The sequence below is a fragment of the Ornithorhynchus anatinus genome, chromosome 3 (assembly GCF_004115215.2).
Source record: "Ornithorhynchus anatinus isolate Pmale09 chromosome 3, mOrnAna1.pri.v4, whole genome shotgun sequence".
In the NCBI taxonomy this organism is placed as follows: domain Eukaryota; kingdom Metazoa; phylum Chordata; class Mammalia; order Monotremata; family Ornithorhynchidae; genus Ornithorhynchus; species Ornithorhynchus anatinus.
The window spans coordinates 66,156,989-66,184,931 of record NC_041730.1 but is presented as its reverse complement, the minus strand read 5'-3'; the positions used below and the strand labels follow the sequence as shown (position 1 = coordinate 66,184,931).

The following is a 27,943-nucleotide window of genomic DNA, read 5'->3' as shown; positions in this document are numbered from 1 at the left end:
TACAATATAACAATAAACAGACACAGGGGTGATTTTGACTGGATGGAAGAAAGAGCTTCTTGACAGAGTGGAAAAAAAACAACATTAAAATGAGCTCCCAAGAAGGCCTCCCTGCTGAAGAGCTTTAAGATAAAACCAGACAATCACTTGCTTTGGGTACATTAGACCAGATGACCTGTATAGATCCCCTTCCCTCCCTGTGATTATTTTCCAGCAACCTGACTTCCGATTGCCGTCCAAACTGGCTTCGAAAAGAGGACACTGGCCACCTGCGGCAATGAGGACAACAATTCTAAACGTTTCTATAACACTGAGATGTCTATCAATCAGTAAGAACAACATGCATAGTTTTTCTGCGTATTTCTCTCACCGCCTACATGGATGAATAAACATTAATCAGCCCCATGTTTCATCTTCAAGGACGCGGTCTTGCTATCCGCCTCACAATGCTTAAGGGACAGAAATGTTGTGACTTGTATCCATCCTGCATTAAGGCTAGCAACCAGGCAGAAATCAGTGTCTACAGAATTACTGAGCCTAAGGTAAGTGTTCAGGAATGCGCGTAAGGCAGGAAGAGGCAGAGGATTTTGATGCTAGAAGGTTTAATATTAATTACATAATAATATTAATATCAATTGTTTCAATATTAGTAGCATTAACTTTCCTACAGATTACATCAATTCAGTTACTGTTTTTATTAATCTACTTTTGAGACCATTTACTTTTCAGTTAGTAATTGCGTTACTGTTCCAATTTATGAATAATATATGCATCCTAAGGGATGATCATCTCAATTCATATTCATAAGTACTTGTTTCTCTTTCGGTATGGGAGTACAAACGTTGACTAAATTATTTTTTATCTTTTTTGTGGAATTAACATTTGTGAAAATCAAATATGACTGCAATCTGATATAGACCCATGGAGTGAAAAGAATGGAAAAACAAACATCTAGTGTCAAGAAGAAAGCAAGCACTGGTAAGATAAACCACTTGCTGAGCCCTGATAGTCTTGGTTGTTTTTAATACAATTACTGTTCTATGAGGCTTTCCTGATCATTCGAGGCTGTAGAAGAGAGTAGAACCATACCTTTTTTTTTTTTTTTAATATTATTCTACTTTTTACCTATTGTGTAAGCTCCTTGTGGGCAAGGGATGTGTCTACTATGTTGAGTAGTACTCTCCTGAGTGCTTAGTTCAGTGCTCTGCACATAGTAAGCACTCAGTAAGTGCCATTGATTGATTGATCGATTTGTATGAACTTGGGCATTACCCCAGAACATTGTCCTTATCTATTGTTGAGCCCCAAATCTCCAGTTTATGCAGCAGGTATGCAGAAAAATTGTTTTTTTAAAACTCAGGTCAGTAAATGTGGAACCTGCAGTTCTTTAAGATGCTTAAAGAGGTAATTTGGAATAATCATAGTTGCTGCTATACAAAAATATTTTGTTTTGCTGCTTTTCAATCTCCATGTTTGTTTCAGCTCCTGTACGGCCGCCCAGATTTACTAATCTTTTCTATGTTACGAAAAGCAGCGTGGCGCAGTGGAAAGAGCATGGGCTTTGGAGTCAGGGCTCATGAGTTCGAATCCCAGCTCTGCCACTTGTCAGCTGTGTGACTGTGGGCAAGTCACTTAATTTCTCTGTGCCTCAGTTCCCTCATCTGTAAAATGGGGATTAAGACTGTGAGCCTCACGTGGGACAACCTGATTCCCCTGTGTCTACCCCAGCGCTGCAGCGTGGCTCAGTGGAAAGAGCCCGGGCTTTGGAGTCAGGGGTCATGGGTTCGAATCCCGGCTCGGTCACTTGTCAGCTGTGTGACTTTGGGCAAGTCACTTAACTTCTCGGTGCCTCAGTTACCTCATCTGTAAAATGGGGGTGCAGACTGTGAGCCCCACGTGGGACACCCTGATTCCCCTGTGTCTACCCCAGCGCTTAGAACAGTGCTCGGCACATAGTAAGCGCTTAACAAATACCAACATATATATATATATTAGAACAGTGCTCTGCACATAGTAAGCGCTTAACAAATACCAACATTATTATGTTTGCTATTTCATGGAGGATTTCTATTTTGGGAAACAACAGTATTCATAAATTCTAGTTTTTTACTGGTTATCAAGCCACAGACTATTTGGTCCCACTTATATTTACAATAGCTGTTTTTAGAAACAATCAAATGGTATTTACTGAGCACTCACTATGTGCAGAGCATTGTACTAAGCGCTTGGGAGAACACAATATAACAGAGTTAGCCTACAAACTCCCTGCCCACAATGAACTCATATTTTGAGATTCATATTTATAAACTGCAGTTAATTATCCACTAACTTGCAATTGAAGGTTATCTGTTAGTAAGTGAATTTAAAGAAATTATTGTGCTAGTTAATGTAATCCTCTATAGCCAATCGACCACTTCCTCTAATTATGTGTCTAGCTGTCTCAGCTTTCACATATCCTCTGCATTTATTGCTCAGCGCTTAGAACAGTGCTTGGCACATATTAAGGGCTTAAAAAATACCATTATTATTATTATTTCTAGAGTACGTCCCGCCTGTACTGAGCCTGCAAGAGTTGACTGGGCTAGCACAGTATCAGACCCAATTAGGATTGGATTAGTATTGGAATACATTTTATTTCAAATGTAGATTTTGAACAGTTTTTTCAACCTTATGAGATGAGCCCAAACTGAAAACAGTGCTACGCTTTCCAAACTCCAAACCACAGACAGAACGTAATAAGGGTCAACATTTGTGTGAGCCTGGTGGGTTGAGACTGTCCTTCCCCTTCTTAGCACTGTGCATCCTTAAGGAAGATTTTCCATAAACAATGGCTTCTTAGGTCTCTAGAGACCCACACCTGTAAATAAGCTTCAGTAACAGTGATGTCTCCTTCAATTTCCACAACTGCACAATATATTTTAGCCCGAGCAATAATAGTGATATCTGTGGTATTTGTTAAACATTTATTATGTGGCAAATGCCGTTCTAAGCTCTAGAGTAGATATAGTACAGTCCCTGTCCAACACATAGTTCACACTCTAAAAAGGATGGAGAACATATAATGAATCCCCCTTTTGCAGATGAGAAAACTGAGGCCCAAAGATGCTAAGTGACTTCCCCAGGGCCACCTAAGCAGGCAAGCGTGAGCTTGCTGTGGACAGGGAATGTGTCTGTTGTTGCATTGTAGTCTCCCAAGTGTTCAGTGCAGTGCTTTGCACACAGTAAGTACTCATTAAATATGATTGAATGAATAAATGGTGGAACCACAATTAGAACCCCTGGTCCTCTACCTCCCAGAACCATGCCCTTGCCATTAAACCACACTGTCTAATTGAATACTGGGTAGCTGCAGCAAATCCTTCAGTCAGCAAACATTGTCAAACCTCAGACAAAAGTCAGTGAAGTTCTATTTATATAATTTTGGTTAAATTTATGTGTTGAAAATTATGCACTTTTTTTCCCTGAGCCTAAATTTGTTTATCTGCAGCAGAACGTTATATTGCCTAACTTCACAGGTATAAAACACAGGCTGAAACCTGTGCGAATTAATTAGAAAATAAATTTATTTGTTCTAGCACTTTTGTTTTATAGTTTGGGAGAAACAGGAACTGTAAATGCAGATTACCTTTACTCTATGTGGCAGAGTGATTCTTTCAGTTGCTTCTGGTCGTGCTTTGTTATTAACATTCTGGTGGTACAAAATATGAGGGTCTCTGTAGCAGGACCATTTTAGATGATCAAATGATTATGTGAATATGTTTGAAACGGAACTTCAAGCGGATGTGTTGCCTTCGTTTCATTGCCTTTCTGAACGTAAGTTTTTCACACATAAACTAAACATGTGCCTTATCTTTTCAGCAGATCGTTTTTCTTACTTCTTAGGAGCTCAAGTATTTATCAGGGCTTAAGTTCTACTTAGGAGCCGGAAGGTTGAATACCAGCTTTTTCCCCATCTCCACCCATCCCTTCTCCTTCCCCCACCTCTTCTGTGGTGAGCTACCAGCTGTAGGGCTAGAAAAGAGAAAAGGAGCAGAAACTCCTCTTTTTCTAGACCAAGAAAGTAGAGGAGACCCAGATCCTGACTTGTTTCCTCTCAGCTTGAATGAGCTGAGTTCAGTAAAGAAAGAATGATTCCTGGAGAGGGCAAACTGGGCTTCACTGGTGGATTCAGGATCAATTTAAACCTGACCATCCCAGGGCTCTGCCTAGAGGTCCCAGGACTGAACCCCAGCAAAATCTGCCACAAATTCAGCTTAGATTTGTATGTGTCCTTTTAGTAATAATAACACAAGCGCTTGTTAAGCCCTTACTATTTGCCAAGCATTGTTCTAAGCGCTAGGGTAGATACAAGTTAATCAGCTTAGACATAGTCCCTGACCCACTCATACTCTCAATCCCGATCTTACAGATGAGGTAACTGAGGCCCAGAGAAGTTAAGTGACTTGTCCAAGGTCACACAGCAGATGTGTGATGCAGAAGACATATTGCACTGAATCACCAATAATTCAAATTCGGCAGTGAAACCAAACTTCACTGTAAATTATTCTTTTACCATTGACGGTGACTTGCCTTCATCCACATCAAACTCGGTTCAGATATTATTAGGTACTTTGTCTTTTCAGTAGTTGATTAAACTATGTTTTAGGTGGGCATAGATTTTCAAATCATCCATAAAGAGTCAATAAAAAGATGATATAATGTTCACTCATAGAGCAGCCAGATTTCCCTTTTAAATGACCCCAGGCGGTGGAAGAATCGGGGAGGGGTGATGAAGGTGGCAATAACAGAGGTAGCAGAAGCTGCACTGTGGGTGTGGAAGCCAGTTCAATCAATCAGTTGTATTTATTGAGCACTTACTGAGCTCAGAGCACTGTAGTTGGGAGACTACAATACAAAAGTTAGAAAGCAGGTGTCTGGAGAAATGGCAAAAAGGGAGCTTGGGCGAAGAGCAGCAGAGGAACAAAGGGTGACCAGGTTCTTGGGCGGAACCAGGGAAATTCTTGGCTTCCTATCGCTGAGCTGCTCTTCTGTAACCTATCACTCCTCTTCCAAGTTCCTCCCAGCTGGCTCTCTCCTCAATCTCTCCAGTGCTGGATCTTGATGAGTCAGACTATTCTGATTCATGTGCAGGAGTTTCTGTAACCAGCCGACATCCTTGCTGCGTGAACAAAGTTGATTATATCTTAAATCCATGGTTTCTCATTTCCTTCTTCATCAAGCAAAGTCTCAAACTGTCCACCGATTCTCTCCATCTTAGTTATCGGCCCTCTTCTCCCACAGCTGTCCAGCTCACTTTTTGTGTTCCTCCCACGCTGACCATTTTTATTCTTCCACTTTCTCTCGACTCTCACCCCTCTATCCTTCTGCTGTCCCATCAATGCCGAGTCTTCTTCCCACCCAATCTGATGGACCACAACTCTTCACACTTACCAAGCCCTCCTAAAAACAAACCTCCTCCAACAATTCCCCACCGATTAACTCCCAGCACCCCATTTTTTTAATGGCATTTAATAAACGCTTACTATACTCTAAACCCTGGAATAGATACAAGTTAATTAGGTTGGACACAGTCCCTCTCTTGCATGGGGCTGACAGTCTTACCCACCAATGACCTGTTGCACTTCCATATTCATGTATTTATTTATACCTCTCAGCATATATATCATCAATGGTATTTACTGAGCACTTCAAGTGTGCAGAGTCCTGAACTAAGTGTTTGGGAGAGTACAATACAAGAGAGTTGGTAGACACATTCTCTGGCCACAGCGAGCTATCAGTCTAGAAGACTGCATATATTATATATGTTAATTAGAATAAATAGACTTTACAATCAATCACACATATGTAGGTGATCAATTATACTCTGAATACCCAAACATATATATGTACGATTGAATGTACCGTCGTTCGATCAGTGGTATTTACTGAGCGCTTACCTCGTACAGAGCAATGTTTGAAGCGCTTGGGAGAGTACAACAGAATTGGTGGCCATTTTCCCGGCCCATAATGAGCTTATAGTTGATTTATTTCTTCTTATTACCCTTTTGGAAAAAAATTCAATATCCATCTCTACTTATTAGAGTGTAAGTCAGTTATGGCAAGAGAACATGTCCTGTGCTTCTGGGGTACTTCCCCAACCACTTAATACAGTCCACGGTACCCAGGACTGGGTGAGGGCAGAGGGAGGTAGCGTGGCCAGATGTCCACTTTTCTGTTGGGCTGCCCCCCGACAATTCAGTTTTGAGAGATTTCTGCAGGCTTATATGTCTGTTTTTAAATTTTTGGCACAGAGCCTCCCTCTGCCACAGCTTTTGTTATCTAGTTCCAAGGCTCAGATTCTGCACCAGACTTCATGCTGAACTGGGACGACACGAAGGCGCTGGAGCAAGTTGGGATTCAAGGTCCTCCCCCGGGGAAACACTTTAGGATCACATGAATCCACATTCTTCTGGAAAATGGGAGTGGATCTGAGCCATCGCGGGGAGAAGCAGTTGTAGAAACAGAGGAGGAAAATGGGGAATAATGATATTCGTGTCTATAGTAGAGAGGAAGGAGCAAATTTTAGTGGTTTTGAAGAGTGTAAGAGGAGTTATATAGTTGAAAGTTGCCTATAGTGGGAAGTAAAAACAAAGCCTTTGAAGGCAATTATAAGAGCCGATCTCTCATAATCACCCAAATGAGGCAGTTCCGAAGATAAATTAGTGTTTCATCCCCCTGCCAATCCACATAGCACAAGGGGGTTGTCATTCCATGATCAACATTATTATTGTGCCTTAAGGACTAAGTTTCTCAGAACTAAGTCTATGGTGGAAATGGATTGTTTCTCAGTGAAGTACAACTCGTTACTGTTTTTCTAAATCAGTAGCTTTCCTTCCATGTTCTGCGTGTAGCACAGCAACTAGGATGATCAATGAATATTCATCAACATGACAATGTTGAAAATATTTTTGGTGCTTTATTTTACGGCTTCACCTGTTAGGTCAGAATTACTAGGATGTAGAGAGTTTATCGAGGAAATTCAGAGAAACCTTTTCTTTAGCTTTAAATTCACAGCTGAATGGCCTGAGGTTGAGTCTGTGGGTACCTGAGGTGGATGATGATTGGGGTTTAAAAAGAGCTTAAAGCCACAAAGGAACACCTTAAATGTCCTGGGGAGTCCAAGCCCTATTACTGATGGTTTTTGTGCCTGTGTTGTGTCCGAGACCTCATGGAACTATTGATGACTTCATTGCAGTCTATGTGGTTTTCAGTATCTGCAATGTCAAAAATGAGAGTTCTCTCAGCAGAGGTCAGCCAGAGTTATAGTTTCAATATATTTTCAGTTTTAAATCCCTGACCACTGGCACTAAGGCGCTCACTCACACTAAGACTGTGAGCCTCATGTGGGACGGAGACTGTGTCTTATCGGATCATCTTGCATCTACTTCAATACTTAGAACAGTGTTTAGCACAAAGGAAGTGCCTAACAAATACCATATTAACATCTTTGCACATCTCTCCCTGCAACCTAGTCTGTACACTTGGTTACGCTAATGCCAACCACCTCACTGTGACTTTCTCTCATCTCTCTTAAGGTTGACCTCTTTCTCGTGTCCTCCCGTCTGTCTGGATTCCCTTCCTCTTCACATCTGACTACCACTGTCCCCATTTTCAAAACCCTGCTAAAATCACATCTCTTCCAGGAAGTTTTACTTGACTAATCTCTCATTTTCCCAGTCTATTCCACACCTACTACATCAACTATTCAGTATTTATTGAGCACTTACTGTGTGCAGTGCACTATATTTAGTACTTAGGAGAGTCCATCCATCATGACAAAGTTCTGACCCCTAAGCACAGGCACTCAGCCTGCCCCTTCTCCCCACAGCACTTTATGCATATCTTTTTATTCAGTTGATTCCCCTACCTATAATTTATTTTAGGGTCTGTCTCCAACACCAAATTGTAATATTCTTGAGTTCAGGGATCAAGTCTATTAAGTCTATTGTATTCCCTCAATTGCTTAGTACAGTGCTTAGCACAGAATAAGTGCTCAGTAAATACTATTATTGATATATATTGAAAGTCCACTGACTCTGGAATGTTGTTCTAGGGTACTTAGAAGTAATTCCGGGTGCCGATCTTAATTTTACCTCAGACTTTCAGTGCATCAGCAAAACAAATTCTGAAATAATAACAACATTAATTGTGGTATTTGTTAAGTGCTTAATATGTGCCAGGCACTGTACTTAGAGTTGGGGTAGATACAAGTTTGTCAGGTTGGACACAGTCCCTGTCCCACATGGGGCTCATAGTCTTAATCCCCATTTTTCAGATGATGTAACTGAAGCACAGAGAAGTTAAGCGACATACCCAAGGTCACACAGCAGATAAGTGGCCCAGATGGGATTAGAACCCAGGTCCTTCTGACTCCTAGGCCCATGTTGTGTCCACTACATCATGCTGCTTCTCACTAGGCCACACTGAACCTTCTCTGCATCTCAGGTTTCTCAACTATTAAATGAGGCCCAAATAATGATTCTTATTTCTAGATGAAGTTCTGAATTTTGGGGAAAGGGCATTTTCTATATACTACTACTACTAATTGTGGCATTTGTTAAGTGCCTTATATATGCTAGGCACTGTACTAAGCACTGGGGTGGATACTAGCTAAGTGGATCGGACACAATCCCTGTCCCACACGGGGCTCGTAGTCTTAATCCCCACTTTACAGCGGAGGTAACTGAGGCATAGAGAAGTTATGTGATTTTCCCAAGGTAACACAGCAAACAAGTGATGGTGCTGGGAATTAGAAACCAGGTCCTTCTGACTTCCAGGACCGGACTCTAGCCACTAGGCCATGATGCTTCTCAAATTATTTGCAGTGCCTGATTTTCAGTTCTACAGAATCTCAGGACAGTAAGGTCTGATATCTTTCGGGTTTGAGTCAAGGGAACAGAAGGCAAGGGAATGGGAATATCAAGTTTATGGGAGGTTTTGGTTGTATTTTGAAATTAAAGTTTAATTTTTAGTTCCCCCAACCCCCAGTAATTCTTTCTTTATGCACCTGCAAATAGTCTGCTCTTCCTGAGAAAAATGCACCTCCAATACGGACATGAAAAGGAAATTCACATTTGAGGGACGACCGATTTTCAAATTTCTCAGAACAATAGAGTTGCTGCCCTGCCATCTTGTGGGCTCCTCTTGAATTTCAATCAGAGTTATCCTGTGGAAGATAGTTTTAGTATTTTGCAACACGGTTCCTTCAAAAGAGTTTAAGAAACAGTTACAGAAATGAGAATCACAGTAAGGGGGATGAAGAGAAGCATCCTCCCGATACCAGATTTCAAGGTCAAGCCTAATTCCTGTGCCCATTCAATGCAATACTTACTTGAAGTGAACAGTCATCCTGTACAGTTAAGATAGAGGCCTTTGAACAGTGCCTTTTCAGTGATGTCTTTCCTAACGATTCTTCTTTTTGTGCCTGAAATGCAGGACTGGCGAAATTCAGGAGAGTCATTTTATTTGACCGTCAAAATTGGGAGCTGTGGTTTTTCCCCAGAGGCACACTGAACCAGTTCTCCAGCAGAATCACCACCGCAATTTACAAGAAAGCAAGTTCAGAGCTGGAGGTAGAGTGTGCTGCTGGCGGTTTAATCCCAGACTCCATAGGAGTCAGAAGTCTGTCTAATGGGGAATACAAAATACTGACATAAAACTGCTCTAGAAACCCCCAGATAAAATCTAGAGCTCTTTTCAGAATCCTATTATGAACTGTGCTTACTGTGGAGTGATTCAGGACTTTTCTAACTGGTCATGTTCTCCCTCATGAACAAGAGGTCAAATGTGAAAACCCCTCAGGGGCTTTTTGTCAGATGAAGTCAGGTCGATTCTATAGCACATTTGCAATTCTGCTCTCCTGCCCACTTCCCCTGTCCTGGTCCTGCCATGCCTGCCGTGGCCACCCCTATCTCTCTGTTAGCCCTGGAGGAGCCTTTCCATAAGACTGTAAATTTGTGAATTTGAGGACAGAGATTGAATCTTTTATCTCTATTCTAATCTCTGAAGTATTTAGTACAGGAAATCCCACCTTGAGCTATTTTGAGTTAAGGTAAATAGCACTTTCAATGATTCTGAATTTGCCCCCTATTTCAGCTTTATAACACATTGGTGTCAATTCTTTACAATAATAGCCTCCATTATGGCACTAGTTCTAGGGGTCCAGGTGGTGGGAGGGACTCATGGAATATGAGGGGGAATAACTTTAAAAGTCACAATGGGGTAAGAAATGAGGAAGAAAAGTTAGGGTGAAGAGGATGAGGCTGGGAAATGAGGCTAGAGCAAGCAGGTCTGATGAAGTAAAAATCAGCTGCCCTATCATGCAATCTATCTGATTCAATGTAAATACTTCAATGTAGCCAGACTACTTATCCACCAGTGACTGAAGTCACAATTTTTTATGATTTTTTTTTAAGTGCTTACTACATGCACACGTTCGTAGAAACAACCTAATCAGGTTGGACACAGTGCATGTCCAAGATGGAGCTCATGGCCTTAATCCCCATTTTACATATGAGGTAACTGAAGCATAGAGAAGTTAAGTGGCATGCCCAAGGTCGCATAGCTGACAACTGGAGGAGCCGGAATTAGAACCCAGTTCCTTCTGACTCCTAGGCTCATGTTCTATCAGTCAATCAATCACTTAATCAGTGGTATTTATTGAGCACCTAATGTGTGCAAAGTATGTATTAAGCGATTGGGAAAGTGCATTTCAATGACACATTCACTGCCAACAAACAGCTTATAGTCTAGAGGGGACAGACATTAAAATAAGTAAATAAATTACAGAAATGTACATAAGTGCTAAGGGGCTGGGGCGCAGGGGGAGAGATGAATAAAGGGATCAAGTCAGGACAGTGCAGAATGAAGTGGAAGAAAAGGAAAAGAGGGCTTAGTCAGGGAAGGCCTCTTGGAGGAGCTGAATCTTCAATAAGTCTTTGAAGGTGGGGAGACTAATTGTTTTTTGGATATGAAGAGGGAGCGCATTCCAGGTTAGAGGCAGGGTGGTAAGCTAGATGACACTGAGGTACAACTGCCAGTGCTATCCACTAGGCCAAGCTGCCTCTTTGGAAAAATCAGGGAACAGATTTCCAAGTCGGGAACCAGTCCCCAACTACTATGCTGGAGAAGCAGCGTGGCTCAGTGGAAAGAGCATGGGCTTTGGAGTCAGGGCTCATGAGTTCGAATCCCAGCTCTGCCACTTGTCGGCTGTGTGACTGTGGGCAAGTCACTTAACTTCTCTGTGCCTCAGTTCCCTCATCTGTAAAATGGGGATTAAGACTGTGAGCCCCACAAGGGACAACCTGATTCCCCTATGTCTACCCCAGCGCTTAGAACAGTGCTCGGCACATAGTAAGCGCTTAACAAATACCAACATTATTATTATTATTATGTTGAGCCTAGGGGAAAAACAACATTTTCAATTAAAACAGATTTCAGGAACCAGTTATTTCATAAGTCTGTGGACTTCCTTTAGAGTGCTGCAATAATAATGTTGGTATTTGTTAAGCACTTACTATGTGCAGAGCACTGTTCTAAGTGCTGGGGGAGATACAGGGTCATCAGGGCATCCCAAGTGAGGCTCACAGTTAATCCCCATTTTACAGATGAGGTAACTGAGGCACAGAGAAGTGAAGTGACTTGCCCATAGTCACACAGCTGACAAGTGGCAGAGCTGGGAGTTGAACCCATGACCTCTGACTCCAAAGCCCAGCCCCTTTCATTCAATAGTATTTATTTATTGAGCGCTTACTATGTACAGAGCACTGTACTATCCACTGAGCCACACTGCTTCCCACACTGCTGTACACACGATGGGCATGCAGACCTAACCACTTAAGAAGCAGAAGGTTCTTGGGTTGACATATGAAGAAGTGTGGTGTACTTGATAATCTGGTGTTGGATTTGGGATTTTCCCCCCCAGAGATTCCTGTTCAGAGAGTGACATTTCATGCTGGGCATCTGCCATGATTTAGTTTTTGTGAGAGCTTGGGTTATATATGGTCTGAAAGCACCTGTGTTTAGAGATAAGACAGAGGTGAGGGACCTGTGTCTTGTCTTCCTTCTAACAATTCTCCCTGAATTCCCGTAGAAGTACAGCTCGAGCCATTTTAATCAACATTTCGCTTTAGCTTCTGCTGCTGCCATTTAGAAGCATCAGTTTGAAAGCTCGACGTGCATATCAGAGAAAGCTGAAGCTGTACTGGTTTACAGGACGCGAGTTGTATTGGTTTACATCTTTGCCGTGAAAGGAGATGAAGGATGTTAAAATGGTAATGTGTTTATTTCTCTTTCCAGCTGAGAGACGCTTATGGCAGGACTGACCTTTTCCTCCTGGTCAGTGAACAAAGGCAACTCGGCTCTGTTATAATAAAGCCTGCTGCCCTTCTCTTGGAAGACTACCCCTTTGAGAAAATCATTGTTTTCTTCTTAAACAGGCCCCTGCCTTTTGACAGGTATGTGACAGCTCTGAACCTACATTTTCCTCCCCAGAGAAAGATTCCACAGGAAAAGATTATGTTTTTAGGGGACTCAAAGGCAAGTTTCTTCTCAGGAAATTCCTTTTGATGGGTAGCTATCGTGTAGGAGACCGTCATTTACTTCATTCATTCCATTGTATTTATTGGGCGCTTACTGTGTGCAGAGTACTGTACTAAGCGCTTATTGTTAATGCTCTTAAGAGGAAATTCTAGGTTGAATACGTAAGGTTCTCTGTTTCACGAGAGATTATTTGTTGGTTCTGAAGTCTGTGCCGACCCACTAAAGGGATGTAACCTCATGTGTTTGAATTTAGCTTTCCTGTGGAAGGGCTGAGGTGCTTCCCTGCCCATGCCATGATGGATGGTGAAGCTAGACAGCTTCCTGAGGAGGAAAACAAGTGGAATCTCTCAGGATCTCCCCAGATGCACTCTAATGGAACAGGCCTGTTGACCAAGTATGGACGGTTTGAGTCATCTGGTATCCACGAGAGAGGGAGAGAAAACCTCATCACTCCTAGTAACCTAAAAGACAATTTGATTTTAAGGCAAACTGATTTGGATGTTCTTTAAGTTCAAACATTTTGGGGGCTATAGTAGAAGACGTAATAGTCACAAATAGGGGCTCGTAATGTGTGAAACACCGAACGAAACGCTGGAATAAAGAAATTCAAGGACCGTGATTCAGTTACAAGGGGCTCCCGATTCTCCACTATCCAGTCCACACTACATTCTGCTGGACAGATCATTTTTCCACAATGCTATTCTGTAATTCTGTCTACTCCCTTAATACCCATTTCTTCTGTACCATACAGAAATTCCTGGCCATTGGCGTTAAGGTTCTTGATTAACTCTCTCTCCCTCTGACATACCCAATGTCTTCTTCCACTACACCCCAGCTTGCATTCTTGGCTCCTTCCAAGCTAACCGACTTGGAGTGCCTTGGTCTCATCTCTCCCACCCACAAACTCTTACTCGCATCCTTCCTTCTACCTGGAACACCAACCCCTTAAACCACAACCCAACCACAAAAATCTCTCAGTCAGTCAATCGTATTTATTGAGCCCTTACTGTGTGCAGAGCCCTGTACTAAGTACTTGGGAGAGTACGATATAACAATGTAACAGTCACATTCCCTGCCATACCTTTTCCCAGCTTCAAAAATCTCCTGAAAAACTACCTCCTTCAAGTGGCATTTCCTGATTAAGCTCTATCTTCCCACATCCATCACATTCATCCAACAGTTGCCCTTAGCATCTGTGTTCATTCTAAGCAGCGTGGCATAATTCCTTCATTCATTCAGTCATAGTTATTGAGCACTTACTGTGTGCAGAGCACTGTACTAAGCCCTTGGAAAGTACAGTTCAGCAATGAAGAGTTACAATCCCTTCCCACACCGGGTTTATAGGCTAGAAGGGGGAGACAGACATCAAAACCAGTAAGTAGGCATCAATATAAATAAATAGAATTATAGATACATACACATCAAAATGGGCCTGGGAGTCAGGAGGTCATGAGTTCTAATTCCGGAGGTCATGAGTTCTAATTCCAGCTCTGCCATTTGTCTGCTGTGTGACCTTGGGCAAATCACTTCACTTCTCTGTGCCTCAGTTATCTTATCTGCATAACGGGGATTGAGACTGTGAGCTCCACGTGAGACAGGGACTGTGTCTAACCCAACACTCGGTACAGTGCCTAGCACATAGTAAGGACTTAAATTCCATAATTATTACCTCCATATTATTAGTGGCACTCGTTTTGGGCAGGGAACATGTCTTCTAACTGTTGTATTGTACTCTCCCAAGCACTTAGTAAGTACACTGCTCTGCCTATAGTAAGTGCTCAATAAATACACTGATGATGATGATGCATAGTCTCAGCTTACATGAATTCACATCATTTATGTATCTATGTATCTTTCCATATTTCTGCTATCAAAATCTGTAACGCTGCTTCTGTCTTCTCTGTTTGTAAATAACTTGTGTCTTTCACTCTTCCCTGTTGGATTGTAAGTTCCTTGAACGCAGGAACTATGTTTCTTACTCAACTGCTTTGTACAAGTTTTTAACTCAGTGCTCTGAACACCCTGGGTGCTCATTAAATACTGTAGATTGAAGAGGTTGTGGAAAGTACAGACGCACAGGGAAAGAATAACAGGGTAAATTCAGAAAAAACAATAATACATTAATAGTACTTTACTGATGGGGAGGAATAATCCCCCTCTTGACTGTAAGCTCCTTGTTAGTAGGGAATGTGTCTACAAGCCCTGTTGTACTGTCTTTGTCTCTCCTAAGAGTTTAGTACAGTGCTCTGCACACAGTAGGCGCTCAATGTCATTGATTAATAATCCTCTGGTTTCTCACCACTCTCAACGAGGGTCTCCTTTTACCAAATCGTCACATCCTCCCAATGTTTTTAAACGACGGGCAACACTTTTAGAGCCATGCTGGAGAGCAGTATGGATGTTTTGGGGGAAAACTGAAGCCGTGATCCTTTTTAAGCAACCTGGTCCTGTTGACAGGAGATTTAGATCATTCTCAGCCTTCACCTGACTTTCACACTTTCAGGGGAATGGGGTTTGGAGGTCTGCTGATAGTTTGTATATAGTCACAGGAGCACTAGTCCTGAACTCCAAAGATCCCAGCTGTGTTTACATACCTCCACTGCTTCCCCCTTCTCATTGTTTATAAAACACATACCCCGTGTTTCATGTGGAGATTTTTCTTTTCTAGTAAAGAAGAGCAAAGCAACATCCCAGAAAGCCTCATTCCCAGCTGCCAGATGGAGAAGCCGAAGAAAACTGGGATAGCATTCTTTTCCAAGGTTAGGTTCTCTAGGAATCTTAAAGAGGTGTTCATCCATTCATTCTTTCCCTTGTTCATTCATTCATTCAATAGTATTTATTGAGCGCTTACTATGTGCAGAGCACTGTACTAAGCGCTTGGAATGAACAAGTCGGCAACAGATAGAGACAGTCCCTGCCCTTTGACGGGCTTACGGTCTAAAGGGGGGAGACGGACAGACGAGAACAATGGCAATAAATAGAGTCAAGATTGTTTCGTGCTCCTTCTTGCTCTTAATGTCGTTTTCCACCCTTGAAGAACAGCTTTTGGGAATGTGGGCAGTAGAAAGAGCCCTCCCCATTCACCTATCTTGCCCACCATTTTGTTGAGCTCAGCATTTCAAATCCAGAGTATGGAACCTCATTCAGTGATTCATTCAATCATATTAACTGAGCACTTACTGTGTGCAGAGCACTGTACTAAGCGCTTGGGAGAGTATAATATACAGTAAACACATTCCCTGCCTGCAGTGAGCTTTACAACCCTCATGTCTTCCTGGGTCTGTCAAGCTCTGCCCCAGTCTACTGGAATCTCCAGGCCTGGCCATGTTACCATATCACTTTAGCACACACAGTTCACTGCGAGGAGAACGCTGTAAAGGCATCTCAAGGAGGCTGTGCGTGTCTCACCGGTGAATTTCATTCCATCAGAGGGAACATCAATCAATCGTATTTACTGATTGCTTACTGTGTGCAGAGCACTGTGCTAAGTGCTTGGGGTAGTCCAGTAGAGCAGAGCTGACAGACACGTTCCCTGCCCGCAGCGAGCTTTGAAGTCTAGCACATCATCACCTAGCTTAAAGTCTAACACACATCATCTTCCTTATGAAATATTCCGTGCTTTAACTGCAACGTAGTAACTACTGAGGGATGCATTCTCACTCAGAGCTAACAGGTATGTCAATTGCAGATAACGCGGAACCTGACGTTCAAAGACCGGGAGCCTCTGAAGAATGCATTTTACCGTTTGGCGGCAAGGGCTCGAGACAGCAATATTACAAAGCGCCACATGGCTATTCGAGGCTTAGGGAATATGGCCTGCGAAGCCCCAGACAAGGTAAAATAAGGACCTCAAAGACCGACTCAAGAAAGGTAGACTGACAAACTCAATAGACAAAAAATAGATGATGCGACAGATAAGCCAGGTAAATATGTGCAAGGCGATGGCTGGGGGGCTAAACACAGTATATCCGGGAACACAGTAAAGAAACTTAAGCAGCACTGCCTAGTGGATAAAGCACGTGCCTGGAAGCCGAAGGGTCTGGTTTCTAATCCCTGCTCTGCCCCTTGCCTGTGTGACCTGGGGCAAGTCACTTCCCTTCTCTGTCCCTCAGTTTCCTCAGCTGCAAAATGGGGATTCATTACCTGTTCTCCCTCCTACTTAAGCTGCGAGCCCCATGTGGGACAGGGACTGTATCCAGCCTAGTGAACTTGCATTGACCCCAGCACTTAGTACAGTGCTGGGCACATAGTAAGTGCTTAATAAATCCCATTAAAAAAGTTGAATGTGGCATTGGGGAGAAGGCAACCTCTGCCTGCTTGAAGATTGATTTTACTCCCTGGTAGATCCAAGGGTTTAGCCCAAAGCCCAGAAGCAAGACGAGAAGGAGATCTGGACTTCCAGAGAAGCCCCAGGACAGGCTTTGCATCTTCGAGTTCAGTCAATCAATCAGTGGTATTTATTGAGCACTTACTATATTCTCTGTACTATATGTGCCGTTATAATAATGTTGGTATTTGTTAAGTGCTCACTATGTGCAGAGCACTGTTCTAAGTGCTGGGGGTGTAAGGGGTAATCAGGTTGTCCCACATGAGGCTCACAGTCTTCATCCCCATTTTACAGATGAGGTAACTGAGGCCCAGAGAAGTGAAGTGACTTGCCCACAGTCACACAGCTGAGAAGTGGCAGAGCCGGAATTCAAACCCAGGACCTCTGACTCCCAAGCCCGGGCTCTTTCCACTGAGCCACGCTGCTTCTCTATCAGAAGCAGCGTTTATCAGGCATTGCAGATGTAACAACTCAGGGGTAGGGCACCTGCTTCTCATGTATGAGGCCCCGGGGTCGATCCCTGACCTCTCCACCTATGATTCTTGAGAAGTGGCATGGTCTAGTGGATGGAGCACAGGGCTGGGAGTCAGAAGGACCTGGCTTCTAATCCCGGGTCCTCCACTTGTTTGCTGTATGACCTTGGGCAAGTCTGTAATATCTTTATTTATGTTAATGTCTGTCTCCCCTTCCCTAGATTGTAAGCTTGTTGTGGGCGAATGTGTCTGTTTAGTGTTGTATTGCACTCTCCCAAGCGCTTTGTACAGTGCTTGGCACACAGCAAGCGCTTAATAAATACGACTGAATGAATACCTCATCTGTAAAATGATGATCCCACTGTGATCCCCATGTGGGACAGGGTCTGTCTCTAACCTAATCAGAGTTAGATTAGGTTGTATCTACCCCAGGGCTTAGAACAATGCTTGATGAATAGTAAGCGCTTACTAATCACAATAACGATGATGGTATTTGTTAAGCACTTACTATGAGGAGTCAGAGGTCATGGGTTCTAATCCCTGCTCTGCCACCTGTCAGCTGTGTGACTTTGAGCAAGTCACTTAACTTCTCGGTGCCTCAGTTACCTCATCTGTAAAAATGGGGATTAAAAAAAAAGTGAGCCCTACATGGAACAACCTGATTACCCTGTATCTGTCCCAGCGCTTAGAACAATGCTCAACACATAGTAAGCGCTTAACAAATACCGTAATTATTATATTATTAGTAAGATATTACTAGATGGTAATCACAATCACGATGATGGTATTTGTTAAGCACTTACTATTACTAAGATATTACTAGATAAGAATATTAGATACAACCTGATTAGGTGGTATCTACCCCAGGACTTAGAACAATGCTTGGTGAATAGTAAGCGCTTAATAATCACAACAACGATGATGGTGTCTGTTATTATTGCAGAGCTCTTTATCAAGGGCCTGGGAGAGTACACAATAACAGAGACGGTAGACACGCTCCCTGTCCACAATGAGTTTACGGTCTAGAGGGAAAATTAGTTATCCAAGTCTGATAGACTAGAGTCATCGTGGACTAAACAAACTCCCAGGTCCACCTCACTCGGGACCTCCCCTGAACACCCGCTCCAGACATGGCTCAGATCCAAACTATCCTCTGAGAAATTGGCCGAGGTATTAGCTCAAGACTGTGAGCTTGTTGTGGGCGGGGAGTGTATCTGTTTATTGTTGTATTGTACTCCCCCAAGCACTTAATTCTGTGCTTGGCACACAGTAAGCTCTCAGTAAATACCATTGAACGAATAGTCTCCACCAGTACAGTACAGCACTTTAGAACAGTGCTTGGCACATAGTAAGCGCTTAACAAATGCCAACATTATTATTATTACAATTACATCATATTGCACTCTCCCAGACACCGGGCACAGTGCTTTGCACAAGTAAACACTCGGTAAATAATAATTGGGGTATTTGTTAAGCGCTTACTATGTGCCGAGCACTGTTCTAAGCACCGGGGTCGATACAAGGTAATCAGGTTGTCCCACTTGGGGCTCACAGTCTTAATCCCTATTTTACAGATGAGGTAACTGAGGCACAGAGAAGTTAAGTGATTTGCCCAAGGTCACACAGCAGACAAGTGGCTGAGCTGGGATTAGAATCCACGACTTCTGACTCCCAAGCCCGTGCTCTTTCCACTGAGCCACGCTGCTTCCCCACTGATTGATTGCCACCCTGCTTCTTGCCTGATTGATTTATCTCAATGTGGGACTACTTTAGATTACAAATAAGAGGAAGAAATGCCCAAACAATAGAGTATATGAAATGTGTACAGAAGTGAAATACAGGGGGCAAAATGGGTTGGTAGAAGAAAAACAAATGAGGGAAGGCCTCCTGGAGGAGGTGGGGTTTCAGAAGGGCTTTGAAGATGGGGAGATCTGCGGGGAGGGAATTCCAGGCAGGCAAGGAAGTGAACCGGATGGGAGACAAAGGGTAAAAGGTGTTTTTTTTCCTTCTGGTACTTGTTAAGCTCTTACTATGTGTCAAGTACCGTACAAAAAGCCAGGGTAGATACAAGGTCATCAAGTACGAGAAGCAGCGTGGCTCAGTGGAAAGAGCCCAGGCTTTGGAGTCAGAGGTCATGGGTTTGAATCCCAGCTCTGCCACTTAGCTGTGTGACTGTGGGCAAGTCACTTAACTTCTCTGTGCCTCAGTTCCCTCATCTGTAAAATGGGGATTAAGACTGTGAGCCCCACGTAGGACAACCTGATTCCCCTGTGTCTACCCCAGCGCTTAGAACAGTGCTCGGCACATAGTAAGCGCTTAACAAATACCAACATTATTATTATTATTATTAAGTTGGACACAATGCCTGTCTCACACGGGGATCACAGTGTTAAGAAGGAGGGAGTTCAAGTATGAGTCCGAGACTTCTTTTAACCCGATCTAGACTACACTTTAGACGCCCCTCTAGGCTGTAAACTCGTTATGGGCAGGGAACGCTCCTGCTAATTCTGTTGTACTGTACTCTCCCAAGCGCTTAGTACAGTGCTCTGCCCAGAGTAAACCCTCAATAAATACGATTGATTGACTGATAGTCAGATAGAGCTCCCTGGAGGGCTTGGGTTCAAAGATGAGTTCTGAAGGATGCGAGCCATATAGTGTGAAAGGCTGGAGGAGCGTGGGGCGAACGTGGCATGTACTTCGCAAACAGAAAGTCTTCAGAGGGGACCTTCATATTTTCTTTACAGCTACATGCCCAATAGACACCTCAGCTGACTCTGCACAGTTTCATTAGTACCATCTACTGGGCATTTGTAATCGCCGTCACAGGTCAGCACCACCAGAATGAAGTCTTTTTTTTTTTTTAAATGGTTACACGCAAGCTGATCAGGTTGCCCACAGTCCACGTCCCATATGGACTCTCAGTCTTAACCCCCATTCTATAGATGAGGTAACTGAGGAGCAGAGAATTTTAAGTGACTTGCCCACGGTCCCATGGCAGCCAAGTAGTGGAGCTGGGATTAGAACCAAGATCCTTCTTATTCCCAGTCCCGTGCTCTGCCCGCTAGGCAGGCTGTTCAATCCACCAGCATTGAAATGTTGCTTAACGCATCACAACATCTGTGGACAGGATGTTGGCAGAAGAGGTGTGACTAAGTGGGTAGAAAGAACACAGACCTGAAAGTTAGAAGGACCTGGGTTCTAATCCCAACTCTGCCACTTGGCTACTAGAGAAGCAGCGTGGCTCAGTGGAAAGAGCCCGGGCTTGGGAGTCAGAGGTCACGGGTTCGAATTCCTGCTCTGCCGCTTGTCACCTGTGTGACTGTGGGCAAGTCACAACTTCTCTGGGCCTCAGTTACCTCATCTGTAAAATGGGGATTAACTATGAGCCTCACATGGGACAACCTGATTACCCTGTATCTATCCCAGCGCTTAGAACAGTGCTCTGCACATAGTAAGCGCTTAACAAATACCAACATTATTATTATTATTATTACTCTGTGACTTCGAACAAGTCACTTAACTTCTTTGTGCCTCATTTCCCACATCTGCAAAATGAGGATTAAAACGGTGAGCCCCATGTGGAACAGGAACTGTGCCCAACCCGATTAGCTTGTATCCACCCCGGCACTTAGAACGTTGCCTGGCACTTAGTAAGAGCCTAACAAATACCATGAAAAGAAACTGAATAATAGCAAACGTAATAGTTTAGTTTGCCTAAGTGGGGCAACCACAAACTAGGTAGCCAATGTGGGAGATGGGGAGACCGCTGGCAACGACAATAGACAGTAAAGCCTGGCACTGGCTCATGACTGCCTGAAGAAGCAGTATGGCCTAGTGGATAGAGCAGGGGCCTGGAGATCAGAAGACCTGAGTTCAATCCCAGCTCCGCCACTTGTCTGCTGTGTGACCTTGGGCAAGTCACTTAACTTGTCTGTGCCTCAGTTACCTCATCTGGAAAACGGGGATCAAGACTGTGACCCTTTGTGGATCAGGGACTTTGTCTAACCCAATTACATTGTATCCACCCCAGTGCTTAATACAAAACCCGGCACGAGATAAGTGATTAACAAATACCACGATTATTAACATCCAGAACCCCCAAGGAAGGGGCCGTCGGTACAGAACTGAACCTCGGTGAGATGGCTCTGGCCTCTGTTTCAGGCAGGTGGCCGTCGCGGGGCTGAACTAGAAATATTTGGCATTAAATCAGAGCAGCCAACAACTCGCTTCTGGCTGGATGGGCAGATTTCTGCGCCTATTGTTTCAGTGCCATTGTGCTACAGCGATTACAGGCAGCATCCGGCAAGCCCTGGCAGGAGCCTAGGCTTGGAAAAAATTCAGGAGGATGGGATCCAGCCAGGCTTTAGATTGCTAGCCCATGCTAAGCTCTAGTGGACAGCCCAGCCCGGCATATCTGCCTCCCTCTCGAGACGGTAAGCTCACTGTGGACATGGAATGTGTCTGTTTATTGTTGTATTGTACTCTCCCAAGCACTTAGTACAGTGCTTTGCACACGGTAAGCTCTCAATAAATACGATTGACTGACTGACAGAAAAGCAGCGTGGCCTAGTGGATAGAGGAGTCAGAGGATCTCTTTTCCTGACTCTGCTCCTTGTCTTCTGTGTGACCTTGGACGAGTCATTTAACTTCTCGGTGACTCAGTTACCTCATCTGGGGATTCAATACCTGTTTTTCTCCCATATATGAGCCCTATGTGGGACCTGATAATTTTCTATCTACTGCAGTGCTTAGTACAGTGCTTGGCACATTTTAATAACTCAACAAATACCACAGTTACAAAGCTGGGGCTTTGGACACCTCAAGAGGCAAAATGGCAGAACTGAAAAGGGTGTCAGGCACTTTTCCAATAGCAAGCCAAAGGGCAGAATTTATACGTGGCTCAGTGGAAAGAGCCCGTGCTTGGGAGTTGGACGGTCATGGGTTCGAATACCAGCTCTGCCACTTGTCAGCTGTGTGACTGTGGGCAAGTCACTTAACTCCTCTGTGCCTCAGTGACCTCATCTGTAAAATGGGGATGAAGACTGTGAGCCTCACGTGGGACAACCTGATGACCCTGTATCTACCCCAGCGCTTAGAACAGTGCTCTGCACATAGTAAGTGCTTAACATATACCAACATTATTATATGAGGAAACTGTGAATTCTTCTGTTCAACCACACTTGAGAACCGAGCTGTCAGAGGTGCCATGTTCAAATGCAGAAAACAGGAAGATATGGCTATTTTATACACTAACAATAATTAAAGGGCTAAACCAGGACTTAATATGAATAGGAATCTGCATTATTTTTCACTGTTGCTAAATTGGTTCTTTGGGCAGACATGTAACATTTACAAAGAGATCAGATTCTGAAAATTCACACTGATTAGGAGACTAGAGTGGGCTGGGTATTTGAAAGGTAGGACAATTCATCTATGTATCCTCCCAGCAGCATGGCCTAGTGGATGGAGCACGGGCCTGAGAGTCAGAGGGACCTAGATTCTGATCCCGTCTCTACCACGTGCTTGCTGTGTGACCTTGGGCAAATCACTTCACTTCTCTGGGCTTCAGTCCCTTCATCTGTAAAATGGGGATTAAGACTGTGAGCCCCATGTGGGACAGGGACTGTGTTCAACCTGATTAGCTTATATCTACCCCAGTGCTTAGAACAGTACTTGACACATAGTAGATGCTTAACAAATACCATCATCATTATTGCTATTATTGGTTGGCAACTAATGCCTAATTGCCTTTATTTTCGAACAGGTCAAGAAGTATAAGAAGATATTGCTGGATCCCCTGGTTCATGGACTTTATGATCCTGTGAGTCCTGAAGTCATATATGAAAGTGTAAAGGCCCTTAGTGTTCTCCTGGGCAAGATCAAGGGGACAGGTTTGGGCTCCTTCTTCATAGACATCACCCTCCAGACCAGGACGCTGCTCGATGACGTAAGTGAGATGACAAAAAGCAACCGAGCAAATTCTGTTCTTCAGCTAAGGCGGCTCAAATCTAAGGTCAGGCCGATGAAAAGAACATAGCCTCTGTCTGCTGTGCTGCTTTGAGTGCATTTGCGATTGGAAAATAAGATTTTTATCTCCTTGCCCTGGAATTCATTCCGTTTAATCATTTTCCGTCCTCTCGGGAACATTTTAAGCTCTGTCATTTGGCAAAACTTCTTCCTATTAGAACACTACTAACTTGTCACCGTAACATCTTAATGTTCATCACTGTCCCTCAAGGTTGCAAACCTTGTTCGAAAACTCAGGCACAAAAGAATAGGCAATATCCTCAATATTCTGGTAATTTCACTACTGACCGTCTAAACCTCCTCTTCTGTTCAGTAATAATAATGACAATAATAACAGTAATTATATTTATTAGGCACTGTGCTAAAATAATCAGATGAAAGTCCCTTCTCCCACTTGGGGCTCAGAGTCTAAGAGGTAGAGAGAATTCTTATTTTTTCTCCATTTTGCAGATGAAGAAACTGAAGCCCAGGGAGGTTGTGACTCACCCAAAGTCACAGAGAAGGCAGGTGGAGATCTGGGACTAGAATCAGGGTGTCCTGACTCTTGGTTCTGTGCTCCTGTCATTTTGCCACTTTTTATGGTATTTGTTAAGTGCTTACTTTGTGCCAGGAACTATACCAAACACTGGGGTATATGTGACGTCAGTTGGGACAGCGTCCCCATCCCTTATGGGGCTCACAGTCTTAATCCCCATTTTACAGGTGAGGGAACTAAGGCACAGAGAAGTTAAGTGATTTGCTCAAAGGTCACATCGCAGACAAGTGGTGGAGGCAGGATTAGAATCCAGGTCCCTCTGACTCCCGGGCCTGTGGTCTATCCATTAGGCCACGTCGCTTCCTACTTTGTCATCTTTTCAGAACCCCCCTGAGGATTCGGCCCCCGTTCAGTGAGTTTGTCAGGAAGAGTTGACGGCCTGTAATGTTGTTCGGTATAGGGAATGGTTCGTTAGGTAGCTCACTGCTAACAAACCATCCCCTATACTGAACAACATTAAGCTCACTGTCGAACTCCTCACCATTGGTTTGAAAGCACTTGATCACCTTGCCCCCTCCTACCTCACCTCACTACTCTCCTACTACAGTCCAGCCCGCACAGTTTGTTCTTATAATGCTAATCTTCTCACTGTATCTCTATCTCGTCTACCCTCTTGTCCGCGTCCTCTCTCAGGCCTGGACCTCCTCCCTCCTCTTATCAGATGGATAATTGCTCTCCCCCACTTCAAAGCCTTACTGAAGGCACATCTCCTTCCCTGACTAAGGGCTCCTCTCTTCTCCCACTCCATTCTGGGTCACCCTGACTTGCTCCCTTCATTCATCCTGTCTCCCATCCCCCCATCACATATCTGTAATTTATTTAATGTATGTATAATAATAATGTATGTCCGTCTCCCCCTCTACACTGTAAACTCATTGTGGGCAGGGAATGTATCTGTTGTTGCATTGTACTCTCCCAAGAACTTAATACAGTGCTTTGCACGTAGTAAGTGCTCAATAAATATGACAATGAATGAGTACAAGGGCCATTTGCCTAATGAACTGTTTTGTGCTCCTCGGTCACAGGAAAATGACAGTCTGAGGTACTCGGCCTTTATCTTGTTTGGACAACTGGCTTCCTTTGCTGGGTGGAAGTGGAAGAAATTTTTCACCAGTCAAGTTAAACAGACTCAGACCTCATTCCTGGTCCATTCCCGGGATGTAAATTCCAACGTGGCCACGGTAAGGCCACCTTGCGCGCCCCATCAGAGAATTCTAATCAGGCAATCTCATCAGACCTCTCTAAGGCCCTTGAGCTAACTTGATTTGATAACTTTCCCCCAGTGAAGCAGAATCTTTCAGAATAAATTCATGTAATTTTCCCATTTTCTCCACGCCCATACCACCTAACAGCAGCTGCTAATGATGGTGAAGTAGACTCTGATGGGGTATGTCAATTGGAAAGGGGCTTGTTTAGCTGAATACTTGATGTTGCTCCTCTATCTAATCCTAGCTTTTGTTATCACTATTTCTCCATCCAATCATGTTCCTCGGAAATAGAGGGATGCGCATCTGCTCAAATCAACCCCTGAGCATGGATCCTTCATAAAAGAAGCAGCTTGGCTCAGTGGAAAGAGTCAGAGGTTATGGGTTTGAATCCCGGCTCTGCCGCTTGGCAGCTGTGTGACTGTGGGCAAGTCACTTCACTTCTCTGGGCCTCAGTTACCTCATCTGTAAAATGGGGATGAAGATTGTGAGCCTCATGTGGGACAACCTGATTACCCTGTATCTACCCCAGCGCTTAGAGCAGTTCTCTGCACATAGGAAGCACTTAACAAATACCAACATTATTATTATGAAGGGTTTTGTCTAGAGACAAGGGGCTGGATTGGTTGTTATTATAATAATGGTATTGGTTAAGCACTTACTATGTTCCAGGCATTGTACTAAGCGCTGGGGTAGATACAAGGTAATTGGGTCGGACACAGTCCCTGTCCCACACTGAGTTCACAATTTTAATCTTCATTATACAGATGAAGAAACTGAGGCATAGAGAAGTCCCTGTCCCAAATGAGGCTCACACTCTGAATCCCCATTTTTACAGATGAGGTAACTGAGGCCAAGAGAAACAATGCAACTTGCCCAAGGTCACACAGCAGACACGTGGGGGAGCAGGGATTAGAACCTCCTGACTCCCAAGCCCATGCTCCATCACCTAGGCCAGGCTGCTTCAAGACGCTCAACTCTTAAAGGTCGACCTTGAGGGGCACTCCCCCATCCCTTCCAGTTCTAAGATTCTGAAAGCATAGTCTTCTTCTTCCCCAGGCTTGCAGAGCTACGTTTCATGCCTGCTCCCCATTTCTGAGGCCAAGAAAGAGATCCCTCGAATACTCACTTCAGATGCAGGAAGAGCAAAGGAACCCTAAACTCTGCCGACAACTGGTGAGTGAGCCCTGGCTTCAGTGATAAAAATGTCTTTCTGGAAGGGAAGGGGTTGGCCTACAAGACTATTCAAAAATGGATGGTTGGATGAAAAGGTTGTTCATAATTGAGGGTAAATGTCGTAAGTGACGCAAGGATCGGTAAAGGTCACACTGTTTCCGAAAGAAAGCGGAGTAGATTGGCATTGTTTTTCATTACCGATTTCTTAAAATGCTGTTTCACTGATCTCATCAAAAGGGGTTCTACAGGATCAGCTCATTTGAGAGAAGCAGACCACAGATTCTTAATGTCGTCTTATTTTTACTTCCTTAGTGCCATTCTCTAAGGGGAATTTGTAGCTCTCCAATCATTTCTGCATCACAGATTTCATTTTTAACTCAAATGAGACAGTCTCTGCCACCCAGGAGTTTTGAGAGTCTGTCCCTGGAGGTCTGCCTTATTGGATGCATCTCATCATGCTCAATATTTGTCCAAATGCTCTCTGGAGGTATTAGGTAAAGGAAATCCAGAGAGTCTCAAGTGACGAAAGCTAGCGGCTTGGGGGAGATTATCTAGGTTCCACTGGAGAAGTTCAACAGAATGATGTTCAGTATTAAAATGTGAAAAGAGCTTTTTATTGAATCTCTTACTCACATCTGAATTTGTTTCCTCTCAGAGTCACTATCACCCAGAACTCTTGCAGTTCTTCTATGCAAATAAAATCCTATGAAGCCTCCGCAGCATGGAAAGCATGAACTCAACACTGAAGAGCCCGGCTTGGATCGTCTTTATTGTATTCAGCTCATTTCCTGTTCTTTAGGCCCACGTCCCTCAAAGTGAGAAAAAATAGCTTTTACTAGCATTCGGTGGTAATCTATTTGCCTTTACCGAGTCCGCTTTTCATTATCCATGTCAGATCTTTTAGATTGCTTTCACTTAACCTTCACTGCAGCACCCCGGTTCAAAATAGTGGCTGTCTCCAGGCTCAATTACCTCTCTCCTACACAGAGGGGCCCCAGTAGGACTTAGCGGGTCTTAACTCTGCCTCCCCTGGTTTGTAGCCATTGTTTCATTTATCTCTCAGTACACAGGAACTGACTAGCACTTCCACGTCGCCTATTTTATCCTCCAAAATATGGTAACAGTTTTCGGGAGTGGCATACAGCTAGGTAAAAACTCACTCACTCACGAATTCCTTTCCCATCTTCTGGTAGAACCAATCTTAACACTTTGCCCTTTTAGCCAATTATCTGTTCTTTAATCATTAAAACTCAAAACTGCCCCATAAATGAATAATTTCCTAAATTTCCCCCTTCTATTTGCCTGAATCCCATTTTCCTCTACCCCCAATAGTGGCTCGCTTCTCTTTCTGAGCTAAACAATATATCTCCATGATTTGCCCCAACACCTCTTTTTCAGATTCGATAATGTTTTTAAAAAATAATTTGAAAGTATCCACTCCTCACCTTTTCCCAGGGATGGGTATTTGAGTGGCATAAGTGACATCTTTGAAGCATTACTACGTAGAAGAACTCTCCTCCATCTCTTTTTCATAGTTCCATAACTTTCATAAGTATCGATCTGTGATCCTGTGCATTTTGTGAATTTATATTTCAAATAAATTTTGTAGTGATTAAAAACC

General features: G+C 43.6%; 1 protein-coding gene across 2 annotated transcripts; it reads left to right on the top strand.

The window, feature by feature from the left end:
* Positions 1–425: 425 nt before the first annotated feature.
* Positions 426–27,943, top strand: MRO (maestro). Of its 2 annotated transcripts, XM_007659492.3 has the most exons (11): positions 426–542; positions 918–978; positions 9,475–9,611; positions 12,337–12,494; positions 12,833–12,973; positions 15,248–15,338; positions 16,268–16,414; positions 23,144–23,326; positions 24,967–25,122; positions 26,206–26,322; positions 26,978–27,943. In XM_007659492.3, the coding sequence occupies exons 1-11, from the start codon at positions 447–449 to the stop codon at positions 27,029–27,031; spliced, it is 1,341 nt and encodes a 446-aa protein (XP_007657682.2). In that variant the 5' UTR covers positions 426–446; the 3' UTR covers positions 27,032–27,943. The 2 variants fall into 2 exon arrangements, with proteins under 2 accessions (XP_007657682.2, XP_028915298.1); XM_029059465.1 differs by lacking the exons at positions 426–542; positions 9,475–9,611.

Bases quoted from the DNA above. Each gene is read 5' to 3' on its own strand.
- MRO (XM_007659492.3), top strand. From the start codon at position 447: ATGCTTAAGGGACAGAAATGTTGTGACTTGTATCCATCCTGCATTAAG. The intron at 979-9,474 runs GTAAGATAAACC...CCTGAAATGCAG, and splicing joins CAAGAAGAAAGCAAGCACTG to GACTGGCGAAATTCAGGAGA. The intron at 9,612-12,336 runs GTAGAGTGTGCT...TTCTCTTTCCAG, and splicing joins AAGCAAGTTCAGAGCTGGAG to CTGAGAGACGCTTATGGCAG.